Below are 24,763 nucleotides of genomic sequence, written 5' to 3'. Positions count from 1 at the left end.
GCATTAATAGTGTCTTTCCAACTGTGCAAGCTGCCTGTTCCACAGGCACTAATGCACTCTCATAGCATCAGAAATGTGGCTTTTTTTTAACTAAGTGCTGATGATAAATAAGATGGTCACTATCCTCTTCAGTCTGTCCCACAGTTTCCAAAAAGAAATACAAATTTCAATATGTCTGACTAATAAAGTTTTCTAATAAAGTGAGCTTTGGCCCAGAGAGGATGGCAGCATCATTTTTACCCATACCTTCTTCTTAAGGGGAGATTTTGTTGAGATTTAACCTGCATTTGTGGATGACATGGCAAACAGTGTTCACTGATTATGATTTCGGGAATTGCTACTAAACCCATCCAGTGATTTCCATTACAGAATTATATAAATATTAATTTTTTTTTTTTTACTGAAGTGCCGTCTGAGGGCCCAAAGATCACGTTTTATTTTGCCCTTTTGTCCCTTATGCACATGGAGATTTCTCCAAAATCTTTAATATTTTGCAGTGTAAATGATGAAATATTCAACTATTTGACAATTGTATGGTAAGGAACTGGATTTGTAAGCACAGGCCTTCACAGTTCACATTTTTACCTAATCATCTTACTGACCTGTCCTGACCTGACTTTTTCCAGACTTTTGTTGCTCCGTCCCAACTTGTTTTAGATGTGTTGTAGCCATCAAATTCAAAATGACCTTATTTTCCCCTTAAAATTCTACATATACCCAGTTTAAACACTTGATATGTTCTCTATGTTCTAGTGTGAATAAGAAATGGATTGATGAAATTTTATAATCATTCTGTTTTTTCTATACATTTCACACAGTGTCAAACTTTTTGGGAATTTTGATTGTATTACAAATGAAAAACAAAAATGCATCTAAACTGCTGCTTTACATTTTCTCCCCAAAAATCTTAATGCCATGATGTTTAAACAAAGGGACATGAATTCTTGAAAACAGTTTCTTATTACAAATGTTACTTAGTCAATATTTTCTGAACAAAAGGAAATGTCACTGGTGAGATCTGACAGATATTAAAACTGGCCTATTGTATTGTTGAAAAAATTCCATGTTTTCTATAGAGTATGTGTTTACTATATTTTCCTCATAATGTAATGTCTGATATTTAACACACTGCCATATGTAGGACTATGTAAATTCCTATTTGGAATACACAAAAATATGAAGGTTATTAGAGGGTTTAGTGGCAAAAAAATGATAAAACCAACTAAATTGTTTATATGTATTACAATTGCCATGAATTTTGAGATTCATGACAAGATCTCTCGTGAAAGGACTGACCATTTCATAAAAAGCAAAGGCTAACAGCAAATAAAAGGATATTGATTTTGGCTTTTTGGACTGTGGAGCATTTATTTGGTCATCTCATGGCTTCACAGTGACAAGACAAGTCTGGAGAGAAATCGGAATGATATGTTAACAACAATAAACGCTTTATTTTGTCCTCTGGGGACATGGTTCAAACTGGGCCAGGTTTAATCCAGCCTTAAAGAGGTAGAAATCCAGCATTTAAACCAACACTGAGGTCAGGATGGATTTTCATGTCAAAAGGAAAGCTTCTGTAGAACATCATCAGTGGTTGCCAGTTGCAATATTACCAGACTGAAAATGACACAGCAATTCAAAAGGGAGAGAAAGACAACTGGAGACAGACAATTGGCCCCCACAGAATATATGCAAAATATGCAAAGTATACAAAGAAACAAAAAAATAAATAAAAAAACCCCCATCAAACATGACACAGTTCAACTTAAAAGAAAGTGTTGTAGTGCAGATTGTCCTTACCTATCATTGACACATTCTAAACAAATACATGAAACTATTTGTTTCCTGTTTCCTTGCCCAGAGCACCGGTTCCACCAACAATGGTGAAACGTTGTTTTAGTCAAATCTGACGATACAAACAGCGCATAGATAAACACAAGAGCCTATACTCAAATACAGTGGAACCCGGTTATGTCGATGACCCAGGGGGTTGCCAAAAAGCATCGAGATAACCGATGATCGAGATAAACGAAAATCAATATGGCGGCAATATATTAATGTGCTTGAAATTTCTTTATGTACATGATGTGCGTTAATAAATGGAGGGTTTTTTACACAACAGCGTTGCCATTTGTTTGATGAAGACATGCTATACAAATGTACATACATGTTTGTTAACTGTCAGGAATCCACCTGCCACGCCCCCTTCGGCGTGGCAGGTGCTTTCTCGGCCGGCTTTCTCTGAAAGCGCGCACATATGGTGCTCGTTTAGCATCATCACCAGCTCCTATTTAAACTTCCACACTCTCACCGTCCGTTATTGTTGGTAAATGTTGGTTCACGGCGGTCGTTGTTATCGCGCATGTGTATCCCGGTACGTGCCTTCCCACCGGCACTCTCTCAACAGCTGCGCTTTTTTCCCCCAAAACGCATCGCGGATTTCCCCCCGATCCTGCCGTTGTTAATTTTATGCTTTTGCTGCTCATCCGATGTTCCGCGCCACGCTCCTACCAAGCGCGGCTTTCGTCGCATAACATTTACCAACAAAAGGCATATGTGCACTAACTAACAGCAGAGATTCACCAGTATACAATACAACACCTGTAGCATCTGTAAGGCTTGATTTCCCCCCCACTTTCACGAGTTCTTCTGCGGCTGCACAGTGCCGATCGACATAACTGACGTTAAATGGCAAATTTTTTCCCCCTTGTGCTCAAGATATCGGGGTTCGGCGACATAAAAAAGTCGACATAACCATTAAAAAATGCTAAGACAAAGCGAGAATTTGGCGGTTCCAATTCAAAAACGTCGACTTAATAGTGTTGTTGAGTTAACCGAGGTCGAGATAAGTGGGTTCCACTGTATATACATTTGATTTCATTCCATTCAACACCCAGTCTTTAAAAACTCTAAGCTATGATCCTAGTTCAGCCTTTACAAGACCAGGAATATATTTTCCCAGTTCAATACCATGATTTCATTCCATCATTCCAGTTTTGCCAAAAACAAGTCCCTTGTGTAAGTCCAATCGTTGACAATACCACATGTGTAGTCTTGGCAATAGTGTAGTCTTGTGTAGTCTAATAGTGTAGTCTTGTGTAGTCTAATTGTAGTCTAATAGTGTAGTCTTGTGTAGTCTAATAGTAGTCTAATTGAGTGCTTATGTGTGGTCTTGGCAATAGTGTAGTCTTGTGTAGTCTAATAGTGTAGTCTAATAGTGTACTCATGTGTCTTGGCAATAGTAAAAATCCATTTTCCAATTTAGTTTTAAATGTGTTTCTTTAATGTGTTAAAAGGGCTACACTGATACATCATTATACTGTAGTTTACATTCAAATTTGTCAAATATTGATAAGGGGTCCATGTTTATTGGCTTTTAAATAAAAAAACAAAATGCTAATGTTAATGCTATTACTGCACACTTTAATTAAAAATGGCATGTTTATCTTGATATTCTACTGCTATCTATCCATTTCCTTTAGTTCATTCAGTTCTAAAAGAAATCAGTGTTCTGCTCTTTCAAAAAAATTCTAATGGGTTGTTTGGCTTTTTGAATATTTACACAAATTCTCCACAATAATCCAGAAAGAATTTTCTTTTCCAAAAAAAATGCCAATTCAACGTATTGTTAAGTGCAACATGCACTAAATTCCAACATGTGCAACATGAATTAAGAATTAATTAACTTAGGTCAGTAGGGTGCTGTTTGGTAGATATACTCAGGAGAACATGGGAAATGTGAATTTTCATGGATTTCTAATATTCATTGTCATTTACATGAGTTAGGTTACATTTGACACTGAAACTAACTGTACATATGTGTAATGTTAAACATCCATCTAGAGAAAATAAATTTCACCTAATGACACTACACCATTCTCCATTCACCTTGACAGCAAACAAGGATGCCGTGCTAAACAGGAAAATCAAGTGGTGACAAAAGCAGATGGAAAAAAATGAGGCGGGGCTTATGCCGATTAATCTAAGAGGGTTAAAGAACACCAACATCTAGTTGTCAATCAAACATAAATATTCACTTTCTTACGTTCTATGATTTTTTACACCACTATCTGCTGTAGATAAAGATTAGCATAACACTAACTAACACTAGCATATTAAAAAGAAACAGCCTATATTTGTCACAAATACATTACAGCACAGTGGAATTCTTTACTTAATATATTCCAACATGTTATGGTTCGGAGTCAGAGTGCCAAGTTCAGCCATAGTATGGTGCCCCTGGACGAGAGGGTTAAGGGCCTTGTTTAATTTTCTGCCCTACAGTGGCAGTTTGGCAGTGCTGAGTTTGAACCCCTGACATATCCAATAAATAATGCAAAGCCTTAGAAACCACAACCCCACACTTATTCAACACACGGAAATGTGACACGCTTAGTTTGCATATTGAATGAACCTGAATGGTACTGGATGTTATCATCCATGCACAAATTTATAATCCAGCTATGTATCAAAAGATTAAAGCAAGCAAAACAAGAATAATGAACAATGAATCATAAATATTGCAATATAAAGAACAAAAAGCATTTGCATGGCTCCAACATTCGGGTTCAAATGCAGAAATTAGCTTTTGGTCATTGTAGAATTTTTTGTTGACTAGTCAGATCATGAATGCAATTACAACTCGTACAGCTGAAGCCACACGGAGGCTTATAATTGTGAACAGAAGCAGGTGGACATGAAGGAGGATCCCCGGTGGGCATAGTGTATTTATCCCAAATGCTGGTATCCTTATTGTGCACTGGAGTGAAGATGTATTGGTTTAACTGGCATACTTATTTGGATAGAAAATCCAGGTCAATGTTACAAGTTCAGCCCGAATTTAAATATGGTGTATTTTTAATTTGTGTGGCGTAAATTGAATCTGCATCAGGGAACTGATGAAACCTACACTATTAGCAAATGTGTGTTCTGTAAGAGCCGAATAAAGAAAGAAGGTTTAAAGCCCTTAGTTCCAGTGTAATGTAACAACATACAAAGACATTTAATATTTTATACATCTGTTGGCCATATAGTGTAACTAATATTATTGTGATTATAGATTTTATAAACCTTGGTAACATCGCATAATTTATTCATTTACTTTCTTTTGTCCACAGCAGAGCAATCTAGTGGAAAGATGTATAGTAATTAATGCTTTAATAGTTTTTAATTATGCAATAGCCCAACAGGTTTGTTTTAATTTCTTCTGATTGTTTAGCAATCTCTCCCATAATTTTCTAAAAGCATGTCCTATACAGCAGTGGTCCCCAACCCCCGGGCCGCGGGTCAATTGGTACCGTGCTGCACAAAAACAATACATAACTTACATTATTTTAGTTTTTTTATTATCTGATTCTGATATCTGATTATTATATTTAGAAAATACCAGTGTCATATGGGTGTATAATTTTATTTTGTTGTATTTATCCGCCACACCTTAAATGCTGGTCCGTGAAAATATTGTCTGACATTAATCCGGTCAGCGGCGCAAAAAATGTTGGGGATTGCTGATATACAGTTTAGTTTTTCTAAACAATTATGATTCTTATTATTATTATTTTTATTGCTGCTGTCTTTAATAATAATAATGAACAATTGTACAAATTAATTCATTTTCTCATTAATCTACACTCAGTACCCCATAATGACAAAGTAAAAATTCTATAAATGTTTGTAAAAATGTTTTAATTAAACTGAAATTATTCAGTATTCAGACCCTTTACTCAGTACTAAGTTGAAACACCTTTGGCAGAAATTAAAGCATTGGATATGATGCAACCAGCTATGCCCACCTCTCAACCTGAGTCAGGTTGGATAGTGGCCACTTTCAGGTCTTTCCAGATATGTTCAATAGAATTCAAGTCAGGTTGCTCGGTCACTATAAAACATTTACAGAGTTGTCTCTAAGCAACTCCTTTGTTGACTTGGCTGCATGCTTAGGGTCTTTATCATATAGGAAGGTGAACCTTCAGCCCAGAGTGAGGTCCTGAGTGCTGTGGAACAGGTTTTTTAATTGTGTATATCTCTGTTCTTTGCTCGATTCAGCTTTCTCTCAACCCTGACCAGTGCCAAGTTCCTGATGAAGGAAACACACACTCACAGCATGATGCTGCCACCACCATGCTTCAATTTTGGGATGGTTTTTGGGTAGTTGATGATTGGTGCCTGATTTCCTCCATATTTAACATTTAGAATCGAGGCCAAACTGTATGTTCCTGAATACAAAACCATTTGTATACAGTAAAAACTATTTCATAGAAAAAAAAAAGCACAATAACGTGGTTACATTAGCATTACACAACCTGGTTGCACACCTTTTTAAAACCAGGAGAGTTGCTGCGTTCAGAAGGTACCATCACATTCATGTTTGATTTATGCAATAAATAGATGTAGTGTTACAAAACTACTTGTAGCTGCACAAGCAGAATTTATTGTAATCTGCTTTACTACAACCTTTGTCATCATCCAGGGTCACACCTTTCTATTTTACTTTGTAAAAAAATTGGAACGAACAACAAAAAAGAAATAAGTTTGCTCATTTTGTTGCTTTGTACATAGTTTTTGTTAATCTCTACGGTCCAGGTGCCATTTTTAAAACTTAAAATAGAAGCTGGAACCACAAGCCTACACGAAACTAGTTTAAAACCAGGTACTGCATACAAAATAAAAAAAGCCCTCAAGCCTAAACAATGTTAGACAGATGATAGAGCGGGAGTGCGTGTATTGTGGGTGTAACATGATACAAGCACAAAGAGCGAAGGGGTTAAACCTTGTGTTACCTATCTGCTTCCTGGTTCTTAATCTCTGTCTTTTACCTGTGCACGCTTTCATAAATAAAACTGGAGCCTACAATCTAAGGCACCAGTGGAAATTTACCCTACAAAGGTAAGTACTTGAGAGAAACAGACATCAGATATTTTGTAACTCAGAAAACAGGTGTTAGATTTGGCTGATAATGATGCCTGCCATTCCTGTGTTTAGCTGTCTTGAATGGTCATGTGTCTGTATTAGCTTTTTTGAGACAGCAGATAATTATTTCCCTAAATCAAGGACAGGTGTCTACACGAAGCCAGTTTAGGAAGCATAAATACACTGCTGTGTTACGGATCAGATGAAAGGATTTTTCCTAGCCTGGGAAATGCATAGACAAGAGTGAGATCATTATGAATATTGTATTGTTTTAATAATTCAAGTAATTAATTTTTTTTTTCATTACCGGATCAATTACATTTTTTCCCATGGAAAGAATCTAAACAATAGTGCTTTATATTTACCCAGTAGATTTTGGAATCACCTGTGAACTTGAGCATGACTCAACATGCTTTAGACATGATTTATCATCCAGGCTTTCTTTTAAAACTTTAGCTAGAAAGGTTACAGTAACTGAACTCAGAAGGTTAAAATTGACGATCCTTCCAATTGTATAATTTTTAGAAGAAAATGGCGCTTGGGGGAAGGTAAAGAAAATTAAAATGAATTTCTACTTTTTAAGGCTGATTGCCATGCAATAAGAGTGAGAATAAATAATTATTTTTAATAGGAAACTAAACAGATTGTCAACTGCTATTCTGAATTATTAACTTGACATTTCAAGTCATGACGTAATTTTCTAGTACTTTTGAATGAGGAAGGTTTGTCCATGAAAGACTGGCAAAATAAAAATACCTTTTATTAATTAATTAATTTTTTTTTACAAAAAAATGCTGAACGTAAAAAGGCACAGGGGACAGACCGAATTTATATCACAGACCAAACATGATCAGAGTGCTTTCTTAGTGCTGCTTCACTCAACAGGGACATAATCATATTCTAATGCTGGATTGTCATGTTGTTTTTGGGTAAAACTTAAATGAATGCAAAAAAATTTAAATAGGAAGTCCTAAGAGGCCATGCATGATAATATATTTTTCTTTCTTGTTTTGTCATGATCATGACTTCATTTTCTCACCATAACAAAAGTTGTTTTCTCGTTTTCACGACTAGCTGCCATTGCAGGTACAGTGAGGAAAATAAGTATTTGAACACCCTGCTATTTTGCAAGTTCCCCCACTTAGAAATCATGTAGGGGTCTGAAATTGTCATCGTAGGTGCATGTCTACTGTGAGAGACATAATCTAAAAAAAAAAATCCAGAAATCACAATATATAATTTTTAAACTATTTATTTGTATGATACAGCTGCAAATAAGTATTTGAACACCTGTCTATCAGCTAGAATTCTGACCCTCAAAGACCTGTTAGTCTGCCTTTAAAATGTCCACCTCCACTACATTTATTATCCTAAATTAGATGCACCTGTTTGAGGTCGTTAGCTGCATAAAGACACCTGTCCACCCCATACAATCAGTACAAATCCAACTACTAACATGGCCAAGACCAAAGAGCTGTCCAAAACCACTAGAGACAAAATTGTACACCTCCACAAGGCTGGAAAGGGCTACGGGGAAATTGCCAAGCAGCTTGGTGAAAAAAGGTCCACTGTTGGAGCAATCATTAGAAAATGGAAGAAGCTAAACATGACTGTCAATCTCCCTCGGACTGGGGCTCCATGCAAGATCTCACCTCGTGGGGTCTCAATGATCCTAAGGAAGGTGAGAAATCAGCCCAGGACTACACGGCAGGAGCTGGTCAATGACCTGAAAAGAGCTGGGACCACAGTTTCCAAGGTTACTGTTGGTAATACACTAAGACGTCATGGTTTGAAATCATGCATGGCACGGAAGGTTCCCCTGCTTAAACCAGCACATGTCCAGGCACGTCTTGAGTTTGCCAATGACCATTTGGATGATCCATAGGAGTCATGGGAGAAAGTCATGTGGTCAGATGAGACCAAAATAGAACTTTTGGGTCATAATTCCACTAAACGTGTTTGGAGGAAGAAGAATGATAAGTACTATCCCAAGAACACCATCCCTACTGTGAAGCATGGGGGTGGTAGCATCATGCTTTGGGGGTGTTTTTCTGCACATGTGACAGGGCGACTGCACTGTATTAAGGAGAGGATGACCGGGGCCATGTATTGCGAGATTTTGGGGAACAGTTCTCCTAACTCTAACCTTCCCTCAGTTAGAGCATTGAAGATGGGTCAAGGCTGGGTCTTCCAACATGACAATGACCCGAAGCACACAGCCAGGATAACCAAGGAGTGGCTCTGTAAGAAGCATATCAAGGTTCTGGCGTGGCCTAGCCAGTCTCCAGACCTAAACCCAATAGAGAATCTTTGGAGGGAGCTCAAACTCCATGTTTCTCAGCGACAGGCCAGAAACCTGACTGATCTAGAGAAGATCTGTGTGGAGGAGTGGGCCAAAATCCCTCCTGCAGTGTGTGCAAACCTGGTGAAAAACTACAGGAAACGTTTGACCTCTGTAATTGCAAACAAAGGCTACTGTACCAAATATTAACATTGACTTTCTCAGGGGTTCAAATACTTATTTGCAGCTGTATCATACAAATAAATAGTTAAAAAATCATACATTGTGATTTCTGGATTATTTTTTTTTTGATTATGTCTCTCACAGTGGACATGCACCTACGATGACAATTTCAGACCCCTCCATGATTTCTAAGTGGGAGAACTTGCAAAATAGCAGGGTGTTCAAATACTTATTTTCCTCACTGTACCTATAACCTAAATTGAATCATTAGCCTGTTTTTGTATTTCACATGATATGACATGCATTTGGTTTACAGCTTTCAAAATAGCATGATAACAAACTAATGTAAGAGTCTATTCCAAAAGTTTGGATGCATGTTAGATATTCAGCACAAGTGTTGCAATTATCATGTGTCAGGCATTTGGCAGAAGGTTTAAAAGGCTTACTAAGGGCCTTGTTCAAGTCTAAAATCTTCACCACCGAGCTTCTACTCAGACTATAAACCAAAGCTAATGCTAGACTATAAATCAAAACGAGTAAAATGAGCGAGCAAGTGTTATTTGCTTGTACTATCTGCCCTGCAAATGTGCTGAACCATTTAATAATTCGCTAACATGCATATAAAGCTGACCTTTGAGTTATGTGTCTAATTCATAACTGGATGTTTGGCCTCTCGACATGGTTTTGTCATGTGCAAAGCTTTTTACGCATTGTCCCCCAAGCAGGAGGTTTTGTAGGCATTTTAAAAGCTAAAATTAAATATCATATCAAATATATGTGCTATGATTCTACAGCCTGGTTCTTGGCTGGTCTGCCCTTTCCTGGTTCTACCTTCTCAAACATTTAAAGCATTATAAGGCTCAGAATGCTTTAAATGAATAATAAATCAGTGCTTTTTTTGACCAATCAGATTTTAGACAATGCTGAGGTACACATTTTATAATAACTCCTTTCTGCCTTTTTTCCCCCCAGGAACCAGAGATGACTTTTATCACATCTAAACTACAACAAATTGGCCTGCTTGCCTCTTGTTGGCTTGTAGGACTCTTCTCTTGCCTGTTGTTTTTTCAGTTTAACTCACCAAAATGTACACTTGAAAACATTTCTCAGTATCGGTACAATGTTCAACCTGCAAACACTGAAAAACCCATCCTGCTGCTGTGGTTCTTGCCTGAAAATTACCATTGGGACTTTAATGACTGTAAAACCATATACAACATAGATGGTTGCCAATTGACTTTAGACAGAAAACTATACAAACAAGCGGATGCAGTACTTGTTTTTCACAAAGCTATCAAGAAGGATCTGTCTAACCTTCCACCATCTCCTCGACCTCCGTTTCAGAAGTGGATCTGGTTCCATGTAGAATCGCCGACCAACACGCCAAAGATCCCAGGCTTGGAGGACCTTTTTAACCTCACCATGACCTACAGACGGGATAGTGACATTTCTGTGAGGCATCACCTGACTGTCAGCAAAAAGCCAAACGAGAACATCGTGATTCCACAGAAGGACAAGCTTCTCTGCTGGTTTGTGTCCAACATTGACCGTAATACTGGAGTAGGGACCAGGATGACTTACTACAAACAGTTAAAGAAGTACATCAAAGTGCATGTTTTTGGACGTGTAACTGGAAAACGCTTGAGAGATGAAGACTATTTCCCCACCATGGCTTCTTGTAAATTCTACCTTGCTTTTGAGAACTCCATTCACAAGGATTACTTTGTGGAGAAATTAAATGGTCCTCTTGCAGCTGGGACTGTCCCTGTCGTCATGGGACCACCGAGACAGAATTATGAAGACTTTGTTCCGGGTAATTCCTTCATTCACGTTGAAGACTTCCCCAATGCTAAAGCTCTGGCTAAAACTCTGCTTCAGCTGGACAAAGATGACGAAGCCTATAAGCACTACTTTGACTGGAGAAGGCATTTGACCGCAACTCCTCATCTAGTACAGTGGAATAAAGAGTTTACCATGTATATCTGTCAGGCCTGTGAATATGTTGGTAGGCACAACGAGTATAAAGCTGCACATAACATCTACAAATGGTGGTTTTCATAAAGAAGAACCTTTTTTTTGAACAAATTTGAACAATTGTTTGACAGCTTTACGGCATTATAAATCATCTGGGCAGGGAGAAGATATCTTTCTAAGTCGGTTATGATTCCTGAAAATGCCTAATTTTAAGGGTTGCTATTCATGACAATGCCATGTGTTGTTCTATTAATAATAAGAATGTGCAAAAGAAGATTTTTTACATTTAAAATATTCATTTTAACTGATGCACTTTTTGTTTACAGTTTTTACAATCACCAAAAATTATTTGAAATTTTGTTTAAAAAACTTAATATTTAAAATGTTTGATTTAATTTATTCACTCAGTGATTTCAGTTTTTTTTTTATATCTTGAATAGCATAATGAAAAGTATGAATATCAGTTTTGATGATGTCATTTAAATCAACGGTGTATACATACAAATATATACAGTATTTATATACAAAATATTTATATACAAATATAAATAAATATTATATATACAAATATAAATAAATATTTTATATATATATATATATATATATTTATATATATATATATATATATATATATATATATATATATATATATATATGTATGTATATACAGTGAGGAAAATAAGTATTTGAACACCCTGCTATTTTGCAAGTTCTCCCACTTAGAAATCATGGAGGGGTCTGAAATTGTCATCGTAGGTGCATGTCCACTGTAAGAGACATAATCTGAAAAAAAAAATCCAGAAATCACAATATATGATTTTTAAACTATTTATTTGTATGATACAGCTGCAAATAAGTATTTGAACACCTGTCTTTCAGCTAGAATTCTGACCCTCAAAGACCTGTTAGTCTGCCTTTAAAATGTCCACCTACACTACATTTATTATCCTAAATTAGATGCACCTGTTTGAGCTCGTTAGCTGCATAAAGACACCTGTCCACCCCATACAATCAGTAAGAATCCAACTACTAACATGGCCAAGACCAAAGAGCTGTCCAAATACACTAGAGACAAAATTGTACACCTCCACAAGGCTGGAAAGGGCTACGGGGAAATTGCCAAGCAGCTTGGTGAAAAAAGGTCCACTGTTGGAGCGATCATTAGAAAATGGAAGAAGCTAAACATGACTGTCAATCTCCCTCGGACTGGGGCTCCATGCAAGATCCCACCTCGTGGGGTCTCAATGATCCTAAGGAAGGTGAGAAATCAGCCCAGGACTACACGGGAGGAGCTGGTCAATGACCTGAAAAGAGCTGGGACCACCGTTTCCAAGGTTACTGTTGGTAATACACTAAGACGTCATGCTTTGAAATCATGCATGGCACGGAAGGTTCCCCTGCTTAAACCAGCACATGTCCAGGCATGTCTTAAGTTTGCCAATGACCATTTGGATGATCCAGAGGAGTCATGGGAGAAAGTCATGTGGTCAGATGAGACCAAAATAGAACTTTTGGGTCATAATTCCACTAAATGTGTTTGGAGGAAGAAGAATGATGAGCACCATCCCAAGAACACCATCCCTACTGTGAAGCATGGGGGTGGTAGCATCATGCTTTGGGGGTGTTTTTCTGCACATGGGACAGGGCGACTGCACTGTATTAAGGAGAGGATGTATTGCGGATGTATTGGGAGGATGACATTACATGGTGCAATTTGAGGAAACTACGCCATGTCTGACTGAAATCGTAGACGCCTAATTTTGTAATTCCTCTCAGTGCACAATCCTGTCCTGTCTGTGGGATTTTTTGTTCATTTTGTATTTTTACAGGATGCAATTTTTTAACTATAGCAAAACATGCTAATGAGTTGAACTTATTGTTTGTTTCTGTAATGTTTTTTATTTTTATATGTATAACAATAGTATAAACAGTGTTTGTCCCTTCCTAATTTGTTTTGCATGTTTGTCACACTTTAATGATTCAGATCATTTTTATTTTTGAGTAAAAAAACAAAATCCAAAACTACATGGCCTTGTTTGAAAAAGTGTTTGTCCCTAAACCTAATAACTGGTTGGACCACCCCTAGCAGCAACAAGTGCAAACAAGCGCTTGCGATAACTTGCGATAACATGGGGATAAACACTTTTTCACACGGGGCCATGTAGTTTTGGAATTCGTTTTTCCTCAATAATAAAAAACTTCATTTAGAAACTGCATGTTGTGTGTTATCTTTTACTAATATTTCAATTAGTTTGATGATTTGAAACATAAAAGTGTGGACCACTGTATTCACACCACTGTATTTCTGTTGCATTTTATGATCTCTTGAACTTTATTTGTTCAAAAGTTCTACGTGTGAGAAAAATAAAAAAAATTAAATCCAAAGCAAATGGGTCTGATGTGTGTGTGTGTGTGTGTGTGTGTGTGTGTGTGTGTGTGTGTCATTTTAATTAGAGGATTTAGTGGATATCATTTAATTGGCAGACATGCTAAGACTGGTCTTATGTCACCCACAACTTTGCACAGAACTGAAATATTCTTCAAAGAACAGAGAGAGAGAGAGAGAGAGAGAGAGAGAGAGAGAGAGAGAGAGAGAGAGAGAGAGAGAGAGAGAGAGAGAGAGAGAGAGAGAGAGAGAGAGAGAATTGAGTGAATGCAGCTCACTTTTGAATAAGTCCCAGATCCGGTTTGTCTGTTATGACAGGTTTGTCTTCAGCTAAATCATGTTTCCACAAACTTTTATAAACAGCATCAATTCTTCTAGGTACCTTTGTACCACAGTTTTTAAAGGAATTCAGCAAGTGGGTTGTTCCAAGTGGTTTGATCTTGGAGAACTAACCCTAGATCTTCTGTGGATAGAGGCTGCCTAAAATCCTTCTGTCTCTTCATGTAATCCCAGACAAACTCAATGATGTTGAGATCTGGGCTCTGTAAGGGACACACCTTGTTCACTCTCCTTGTTCTTTTCTATGCTATAGATAGTTCATAATAGCATTGCTTTGGGGTCATTGTCCTGCTGCAGAAGCCACTCAGACAGTCTTCCTGATCATACTGCATGATGGATAAGTATCTGCTTGTATTTCTCAGCATTGAGGACACCATTAAACTCCTCTTGCAAAAATGCAGCCCCAAACTTGTCCACCATGTTTCAAGTTACCTGTAGACACTCATTATTGTACCGTTCCCCAACCGCCATTCGAAAAACTTGTTTTTTGTTAAAGCCAAATATTTCAGTCCTGAGCACCTGCTACCATTTTTGTGCATTACAGTTGCAATGTTTTCATGTATAGTTGAGTGGCTTATTCTTGTTTTCATGTCAAATATATGAATTTTTGGCTGCAATTCTTTCTGTGAAGACCACCTCTGGCAAGACTTCTCCAGACAGTTTCTGCTAGTTCTTGGTTGATTGCACTGCTGGACATCTTCTGATGTTGAAGGTAAGCAAGCATGTGCTTGTCTTTAACAAATTCAATAACAAGGTTAAAATACCAAGTGAAGGAATAAACTAGGTTCAGGATCCAGGGTTGTTGTGTCCAAGAAGAAGACTTCATTCAGCAGAAATAAAGCTAGGCAGTTCCATGGACGTACCAAATAACACATTCGACACACCGCCTTGATATACCCTCTTCAGCTATATGTGTAACGCCCACATTCCCCATTATTTTCTTCAAGTAGCATGTAATTGATGTATGGACGTTTCCGGATCCTCTATACCGCCCACCACGTTAACATCTATCTGTTTGGCTATCTGTTTGACAAATTTGACACACTTTTGACAAACCACCCTTCAGAAACAAAATATGTTGAAAGCACCATAATTCTTCCTTGGCTATGATCGTGTCTATGGTCTTCAACATTGCCCGTTACTTCGTGTTTCTTCAAAATAGCTGAACAGCACATCTTGAAAACCCAGTCTGCTTTAAAATCTGTGCCTGCTATAGACACCTTGCTGATGCAGTATCACTTCCTTGTGTCTTGTTGCTGTGCTTGGTCTTGCCACAGTGTATGACCTGCTACATGAAACTCTCTTTAACATCCTCATCTTAGTCGCAGAGTTTGGCTGTTCCTTACCCAGGTTTAATCCTCCTAAACAGTTGGTCCCTTTTAAGTTAATGACTGTGTTTCAATCTACAAGTGAAATTCATTTTAATTTGATTGAGATTTTACTTCTGTTTGCTCACTTTGCATTTCGGAAAATGATGAGAATTAACAATAAAAATATGTATTTTTTAAACCATTTGTACTTTACAGCATTTTATTTTACACCTGTCTTGATTCTTTGGAGAGAACTTCGTCTAAACCCTTGTAACCAGAGTATAGAGGTATCTTGATTCACGCTCCTGATTTGCTCCAGGAGTCTATTATTATGTTGTGCCATACTGTCAACCCACACAAGTCGATTTACAAGTCGAAGTACATTTAAGATATTTACTACTCCCTGACAAAATGTTATTACCATCTTATTTTCCCTGTTTAGTGGGTTCTGTCTGCTTCTCGATACATCCAAGGCTTTGAAATCTTCTCAGCCAATAAACACAACACCAGAATCTATAAATATTCTACATTGTAAGTCCTAATTCAAGTCCTAGTCAATCACTCTCTATAATCCAGAAGCCATGTTCATCTTTATTGTGCTCGTTATACAGGCACACGTACTTTTCATTACACTTTGGCTCCCTCTTGTGGCCAGAATATGCAACTAACATGCAGTTTGCATTGTGTATTAAAAAGAAAGAAAAAGAAAGAAAGGTGCATTATACTTGTCACATGTACAGCACATTGAAATAATTTCTCCGCATTTCTCAGCAATGTTAGGAAGCTGAGGTCAGAACCTAGGGTCAGCCATGTCCACTGAAAGTTAAGGGCCTAACTCAGTGCCCCAAAAATGGGAATTTGGCGATACTAGGACTTGAACCCCAACCTTTGTAAAAATCTTTTTGAATCTTTGTAAGAATGTATATCCCTGTGTTTTGTTATTTAGCTTTAAAGATTCTGCCTGTTTGAGTTTTTTCCAGTCTTGTAGCTGCAGCTACAGGGTCCTTTTGGAATGCATTTTTTTTTTTGGTCTCTTTGATTCCCTCTCCATCATCAGCTTCCTACCAATCCTGACTGCACTTGGCATTACCAGCTCATCTTTTTCTAGCTGTCATACATATTTATTGTCATAATCATCACTGTGAGAATTTCCCCCACTCTAATCTCTATTCCATCCTGCACTTGTGTTATAGAAAATATGATGATAACAAAAGTAGAGTAAATTGCACATTCGAAAAAAAAAACAAATATTTTTTTAAACATTAAGTCCCCTGCAAAATGCACTATGATAAACAGATATAGAAAACAATATTTTCAAGCAAAAACAAAGTTAAATAGCTGCTATTGCATGATGTCCAATTCAGTGGACAAATCATTAATCAAATTTTACTCCTTCTATAAAATCGGTACTTAAAAAGTAAAACTATTATATTATTGCTTAGATGTTACACTATGTCAGCATATATTTTCTTTTCTTTTAAAGGTCTTCTACATTAGAAATATTGACAAGAATTTCCTCTAGTGATCAACAAATGTGGCTGCCTGTTGGCCATCTGTGTTTTAATTACAAATACTGGCCACTAGGTGGAAGCCTGTGTGCTGATGCAAAGAAGGCTATTGAAAATCGTTCCACTGTATCAGAGGTGGCAAAAGTACACACATCCTTCACTTAAATAAAAATACAGATACTCATGTTTTAAAAAGTAGTGATTATACTTTTTTTTACTCAAGTGAAAGTAAAGAAGTTTGGGCTCTGATGTACTTAAGTAAAATGTCGTTATTACTACTACATGTTTTGGTGTCACACTGATAACTGGACCTCACATCATATTAATATTAGTGCTGTCAATCGATTCAAATATTTAATCACAACTCAATCGCACATTTCTATCTGTTTTAAAATGTACCATATATTAATACTTTATGTTTTTAATACTCTAAACAACATGGAGAAATATGGATGCTTTATGCAAATGTATGGTTATTATTAGTGAAACCAAACTCAACATAGAGCATGGAGACAATAAAAAAAATTATTGTAAATGTTTTAAAGTAATAATTGTGGTTGAAATTATGTAAATCATCAGGACACCAAACGGAACCTTTGCTATGTTTCCACAAGGACAGTTAATGAGGTGATACCGGAGAAACTGCACCTCTTCAAGTCAAGTCAAAAAACTTTTATAATAATCATATAAATGTATTGTATGGTATGGTTTTGTGGGATTTATGCTATAAATCCTACTGATTACATAATCAGAAAATATTTTTATTCGGTGTGAATGTTGTTTATGTAAAATACATTTCGAGCTTTCTAAACATACATTTATTATCTCTCTGAGGCAAATATTCACTGATATTCAGGTTGTTTACTTTATGTATTTGTGAAGGGAGATGACATGGCAGAGAGCGCCCCCTGTCTGTTTACTTTATTGTACAAAAGCACAGCATTTTGTTGTTATTATAAGTGTATACATATAAAAGTCGACATTCGAATGATGAACTGTTCTTATCTGTAGGATTAAAAAAAGACAGTAATTTAAGTTCCTTTTTCCATTATGAGAAAAACAAAAAACAAAAACAACGCCACCCAGAGGGTAAATTGTGTGAATCATGGCGGATTTGGCGGTTGATTTGAGACTTGGCGCGTAAATAAAACAAATGTTTACTGATTAAAAATATTTTTTGGTTGAGTTTCTTTCTTTCTTTCTTTCTTTCTCTCTTTCTTTCTTAAAGAAATTAGATTTATTTAAAGAAATCTAATTAAAGAAGGGAGGTTGTGGATAAATGTATGTTGTGCTGAAGGTTTTAATTTCGCCTCTTTTATATCTAGTTATTCATTTATGTATTTATATTTTTTATTAAAATGGTAAAACAGAAATACGCGCTGAATTTATAATTCATTGATCATTCATTCATAATTCGCGTTAATAAAATTTAGTGCCGTTAAAAATAATTTACGTTTGAATTTTGACAGCCCTAATTTATATATATTAATACAAAACGAATAAAAAATTTTGGTTAACTAATGAATGTGTCCAGGCTGAACATCCACATATAGAACACAAGCAGAGAAAAGATGATGATGTTTAGGAATGTCTCTTTTCTCAGTCATGTTTACATCACTGACTCCCTCTGTCTCAGCTAGGTTAACTACAGTGGTGTAAAAAATATCCTGATTTCTTGTTTTTTTGCATGTTTGTCACACACGTGAACACAACATGCAGTTTTTTTTAATGAAGGTTTTTATTATTGAGGGAAAACAAAATCCAAATCTACCTGGCCCTGTGTGGAAAAAGTGCCCCCCTGTTAAAACGGTGGTTTATCATACCTGAGTTCAATTTCTCTAGCCACACCCAGGCCTGATTACTGCCACACCTGTTCACAGCCAAGAAATTTTTTAAATAGGACCTGCCTGACCAAGTGAAGTTAACCAAATGATACTCAAAAGCTAGACATCATGCCGAGAGCCAAATAAATTCACAAACAAATTAGAAAGAAAGTAATTGAGATCTATCAGTCTGGAAAAGGTTATAAAGCCATTTCTAAAGCTTCAGGACTTCAGCAAACCACAGTAAGAGCCATTATTTACAAATAGCAAAAACATGGAACATTTTAGAACCTTCCTAGTGGCCGGCCGACCAAAATTACCCCAAGAGCACAGCGACAACTCATCCAAGAGGTCACAAAAGACCCCACAACAACATCCAAAGAACTGCAGGTCTCACTTGCCTCAGTTAAGGTCAGTATTCATGACTCCACCATAAGAAAGAGACTGGGCTCAAATGGTCTGCATGGCAGAGTTCCAGGATGAAAACTGCTGCTGAGCAAAAAGAACATAAAGGCTTGTCTTAGTTTTGCCAGAAAACATCTTAATGATCCCCAAGACTTTTGGAAAAATACTCTGTGGACTGACGAGACAAAAGTTTAACTTTTTGGAAGGTGTGTGTCCCATTACCTCTAGTGTAAAAATAACACCACATTTCAGAAAAAGAATATCATACCAACAGTAAAATATGGTGGTGGTAGTGTGATGGTCTGGGGCTGTTTTGCTGTTTCAGGACCTGGAACACTTGCTGTGATAAATGGAACCTTGAATTCTGCTGTTTACCAAAAATCCTGAAAGAGAATATCCGGCCATCTATTCGTGACCTCAATCTGAAGCGAACTTGGGTTCTGCAGCAGGACAACGATCCACAACAACAAAATGATGACTTTGGGGTGGCCTAGTCAAAGTCCTGACCTAAATCATATTGAGATGCTGTGGCATGACCTTAAAAAGGCGGTTCATGTTCGAAAACCCTCCAATGTGGCTGAATTACAGCAATTCTGCAAAATTCCTTCACAGGGCGGTAACATTGACTCATTGTTATCGCAAACGCTTGGTTGCAGTTGTTGCTGCTAAGGGTGGCTCAACCAGTTATTACGTTTAGGGGCCAACACTTTTTTACACAGAGCCATGTAGTTTTGGATTTTGTTTTCCCTCAATAATAAAAACTTTCATTTAAAAACAGCATGTTGTGTTCACTTGTGTTATCTTTTACTAATATTTGAATTAGTTTAATGATCTGAAACATTAAAGTGTGACAAACTAAGAACTCAGGAAGGGGGCAAACACTTTTTCACACCACTGTATACTTCTTGTTGCTTTCTGCCCTGCACTGTAGTTAGGTGTAGTGGGTCTAAAAGGTTGTGTGCACTGCTCCATGTATATACTGTACTGTTACCTTACACCTCATTAAATATGGCTGTAGGTGTATTGGCTACACAAATGTTCCTATGACTGTGAAAGATCCTTCTTGACCAGGATAAATTGTTTAAGATGATGTAGAAATGAACAACCACCCTTTTGTCTTTTAATTTACGAGACCTTCAATGAACTTACTGAACTAGTATAGAATGATATTTCTTTCTGACCTTGTAATCCAGTTCATCCCAGAGCAGTTCATTAGGATTTTGGTGCGGTGACTGGGCCGGGAATTCCGTGATACATAATGCTCCAGCTGACTGTCCCTATGACTTCTGTCAGAGCCAAAAATGTCACATTTGGACTTTGTCCACAAATCTTTCTTCCAGTCATTCACTGTTTAATTTTTTTGTGTTTTTGCTATTTACCTAGTTTTTTGTGTAGAAAGCAAATGAACATGAAGGTGTCTCAAAAACCACAAAGGCATTTCCAAACTTAAAATGTTATATATATAATATTTAAATATTGATCTAAAACAAGTGATCTATAATTTCAAACCCTGAGGTTAAAACTAAGACAAACATTATACCATGCCAAATATACTATAAATATTTTTTTTTTTTTGCTTTTCCAATGTATCTATTGCATTGAGTTGTCAAGTCTGACTTTGAGACAACCAAATCTAGGGAGTTGGACTTGTCTTTAAACACACATTTGTCATTTACCTGATAAAGGAGATGTCCAGAAACAACCCCTGGAGAATTGAATCATTTCAGACTCTGTACCAGTGATCAGACATTTTTTATTGAGCAACCAGAGGAATCTGTAGTGTGGACACTTCCTGGCTTTGTTGACCAGACCAGGGTTCTTATTTAGACTGATGGTGCAGGAGTTGGATCCTTTGCTTGTGAGAAAACAGGCATGTTAAGCACTGACCATGATTTCATTTTCTGTTTATGAAAGAAAGAAAGAATGTAAATGGTATTACAAAAAGCAAGATGTGCATGTAAGTACAAAAATGATCAAAAATGTTGCTGTGGGTCTGAGGCAGTTTGCTAACATCTGTCCTACCCTCTGTCTTACATAAGTTCTTTTGTTACAGGCAACAATAATGTCATTTGGACTCACTTTTCCACAGAACTTTCTTCCAGTCATTCACTCTCCACTCCTTGTGTGTTTATTTGCATAGAAACAAAAGGACCATGTATGTGTCTCAAAAACTATGAAAGGTTTTTGAGACTAGGCGTTTCCAAACAGGCTCTTTATATAATATAAAAACCACAACAGGTTAATACTAAGGCAATCATTAACCAACTGAAAAATTCTAAGAGTAAAACATTAAATAGAGCAGGCATTAAACATAAAAGCTGAAAAAACAGCCGCTTACAACTTTGAACATCGGGTATTGAAATTATTTCAGACTCTATTTGCTTTTTTTTCTGATTCTAATTCTAACTAATACAAAACCTGCTACATCTAAACAGAAACAAATTTGACAGATACTGATATTGTCTTTGAAAATAACATTAATTTACATGTAGTAATTATATGTAATGAATGATCATTCAGCAAGAAATATCAGTGGATTGCTCAACTTTTCAAACACAAATATTCCACTATTATCTGCTAACTACCTAGAAGGCAGCTGACGTAATTTTGACCATTTATGTGTCATTTGGTATTCAGCAGAACAAAAGAAAAGTGCTGTATAAGCAGTTTTCTATTTTCTGAAAAAAAAATGTCTGTGGATATGCTGTTCTATGGCCAGACTTTTTTCTTTGTGGCATCCATGACGATATTAGTATCTCTACAGATGTTAAGGTTGGCTAAGCCAAACCTTTATAGACAATTTTGCTGTCACATCAGAAAGAAAAAAAGCATTCTCCATTTACCTCAACAGAAAATAAAGCCACTTCCAAAGAAAGTCCTAAACAGTACCAACTATGATAAGATCCAAAGTTGCATCAGCCATGACTAAAAAAAAAAACCCCACAGACTAACCAGAAGAATGCAACAATTTGCATAGCGCTCAAAGTAGGTTCACGGGTGAAACTGCAACTACAACTCACAAAAAAACACTCTGAAGCTACGCTTAAAATTGTGAACAGAACAAAAGGGACATGAAAGCTGGTAACATAATTTTGCCCTGGAGTGATCCAGGTACCGTACTGAGAGTTTAGTGTTTGATCAATGGCCATACCAAACCTACAGGATAAACAATAACTTACAAAAAAAGAAAAAGCACATGCTTTGTTTATTTTCCAGCTGAAACTGGTTTGAACTCTAGTGAAATTAAATCATTTTTACATCAATTGGAAGTCAATAATTAATTTGGAGTTTTCTTTTTAATCTCCACTGGTTTTTTTTTAAAATCTTTTATTCTTCTGCCTTACTGCCTTTTGTTTGTCCTTTTTACAGTTTTGTTTGAATTATATAATAATTAGACAAAATAAAAACTAACCTAATTAAATGAGACATTAGGAGACATGCTTCAGCTATTTGTTCAGAGAAAAGATTTGTAGGTGGAGTTTTTTTGTGAAGCTCAAATTTCAGGTGTCACCTTTTTTGTTTCCTAACTCTAATTCTCACTTGGTGCAGAGCGACAGCTCTCAGGTAAGCTTCCTTGTTAATCATCTTAAAAAACCTTCGATAATGGTTTACTTGTCTGACAATTTTTAAACTTTAAATGATAACATTTTCAATGTTAGTGTTCTCAGTGCTTTACGATTAGAAGACACCAATTCACTGAGTGTGTTACCTCATCTGTATGCACCTGTGCTGGTTCCATTTCTTAAAATGGAAATCACTTGACTCCAGTAGCTGCTTCTGCTGATGTTTCCGGTGTGTGATGCAACAGTTGCTTTTATCCTGCTCAGGTGGTAATTATCCTGTGGCATGGCAAGCTTCGAAAGCAGAGTTGATGAGTGAGACAGGGAGTACTTGTTCTTATTACTGTTCAAGCCAAGAAAATCATTACAATGAGCATTTTTTTTTCTGTAATTATTTCTTCACATATCCCAGCAATGTTAGGAAGTCAGAGCGCAGGGTCAGATGTCGAAACAAGCAAATAGAGGGAGTCAGATTGGTCCTTTGTCTGGTCATTGAGATGCCGAGAAACACCGTCCTGGAGAACTAGACCATTCCAAACTTGGCACAAGTGGTCAGACATTATTTTCGAAGAGCTTATAGCTAAACAAGAATATGACAATGCTTGAATTCTTTGCTTTTACTCTTTTGTGAAAGAAAGAAAATAGTAATCCGGTAGTAAGATATGCACATTTTAAAAATGTTAGGAGAAGCTGCTCAAAAATTATGTACTGTACTCTACTACATGTTCAAGTCATGGGAAAACATCATACTCAGCATTACGTGTTTGTGTCAGATTGATAATCATAGTCAGAAATAAAGAATTTACGGCAATTTGTTTAATTTTACTTTTAGTAGTAGCTAGATTTTTTTTTAAATAATTTTCTATAGAAAATCATCTTTACAGCATTTGTATTTGCAAAAAGAAACAATTAGCTCTTCTTTTTACATAACTGATTCTTGGGTTAACTCAAATATTTTTTGTAAAGTAAAAACACCCAAAAGGAACTTAGCAGAACATAACAGCGTTGCCTAATGTCAAACTGGTTGAAGTTCACAGTCTTGTTTTGTGATGCAGGGTGTGTCTGGGTGTGCAAACCTTTTTTTGTTTTCTTTGTTTCTTCAACCTTGGTGACTGCCAGATCAGGCCAGATTAAACCATACCCAAAAATTTTAAATAGGACCAGACACCACCCATAGCAGAGCAAAAGAAACCATAGATGGTCAGACTATTATTACATATTCCTTTTTATTGTTCAGTTTAGTGCTAAATTAATACATTTCCTATAGTTCTGCATTGTTGGGATTCCTGATTCCAGCACAGTTAAAAAACTGTACCTTTATAAAGTATAAATATACCAGTATAAATGTTTTAGAAAGTCGTCTTTTTTCCAGGGATTTGGGAAGATGGTTTTCACACCCAAACTACACCAGTTTTGCCTGTTAGCCACTTGTTGGATTGGAGGAATCTTCTCTTGCCTGTTGTTTTTTCAGTATACCTTGCCAAGATGTACACCTCAAACAATTCCTCCTTATCAGCCCAATGTTTACAAGAGTGCAAACGTCTCTGATCCTATTATCACTACAACCACTACATCAACTACAACATCTACAACACCTACAACAACTACAACAACTACAACTGCTCAGCCTAAGGAGGAAAAACCCATCCTTCTGTTGTGGTTCTTGCCTGAAAACTACCATTGGGACTTTAATGACTGTAAAACCATATACAACATCGACGGCTGTCAATTGACTTTAGACAGAAACCTTTACAGCCAAGCAGATGCAGTCCTTGTTTTTCACAAAGCAATCAAATGGGATTTGTCCAACCTTCCACCATCCCCTCGGCCTCCATTTCAAAAGTGGATCTGGTTCCATGTAGAATCGCCGACCAACACGCCAAAGATCCCAGGCTTGGAGAATCTTTTTAACCTCACCATGACCTACAGACGGGATGGTGACATTTCTGTTAGGCATCGACTGACGATCAGCAAAAAGCCAAACGAGAACATCGTGATTCCAAAGAAGGACAAGCTTCTCTGCTGGTTCGTGTCAAATGTTGACCCCAATACTGGAGTAGGGACCAGGATGAGTTACTACAACGA

The 24,763-nt window shown here is 36.8% G+C and overlaps 2 protein-coding genes and 1 pseudogene across 5 annotated transcripts in view; 2 read left to right on the top strand and 1 right to left on the bottom strand.

Moving 5' to 3' along the window:
* LOC310725483 (SH2 domain-containing protein 4B-like) overlaps positions 1-24,763 on the bottom strand; it is a 99,856-nt gene that overhangs the window by 12,781 nt on the left and 62,312 nt on the right. The window contains exon 1 of one of the 3 annotated variants that reach the window (XM_083540492.1): positions 15,804-15,911. The exons of the other annotated variants lie outside the window; for them this stretch is intronic. The gene's annotated coding sequence lies outside the window, so the exon portion shown is untranslated. Of the gene's footprint in view, positions 1-15,803; positions 15,912-24,763 lie in introns of those variants that run through there. 3 annotated transcript variants of the gene reach the window in all.
* LOC310725504 (4-galactosyl-N-acetylglucosaminide 3-alpha-L-fucosyltransferase 9 pseudogene) lies at positions 6,772-11,785 on the top strand (annotated as a pseudogene). Its single transcript, XR_014538341.1, has 2 exons — positions 6,772-6,885; positions 10,346-11,785. The product of XR_014538341.1 is annotated as a 4-galactosyl-N-acetylglucosaminide 3-alpha-L-fucosyltransferase 9 pseudogene (transcript).
* Positions 14,732-24,763, top strand: part of LOC310725495 (4-galactosyl-N-acetylglucosaminide 3-alpha-L-fucosyltransferase 9-like) — a 10,746-nt gene continuing 714 nt past the window's right edge. Inside the window, exons 1-2 of the mRNA XM_083540509.1 lie at positions 14,732-14,784; positions 24,051-24,763. The exon at positions 24,051-24,763 is cut by the window's right edge and continues 714 nt beyond it. Of these exons, the coding sequence (XP_083396635.1) occupies positions 14,776-14,784; positions 24,051-24,763 (722 nt within the window). The 5' untranslated portion in view covers positions 14,732-14,775. The remainder of the gene's footprint in view (positions 14,785-24,050) is intronic.

Source organism: Silurus aristotelis, assembly GCF_946808225.1.
Source record: "Silurus aristotelis genome assembly, chromosome: 4".
NCBI classification, from domain to species: Eukaryota; Metazoa; Chordata; class Actinopteri; order Siluriformes; family Siluridae; genus Silurus; species Silurus aristotelis.
Note: the sequence above shows the minus strand (reverse complement) of the source record. Positions and strands in the feature narration are given on the sequence as shown.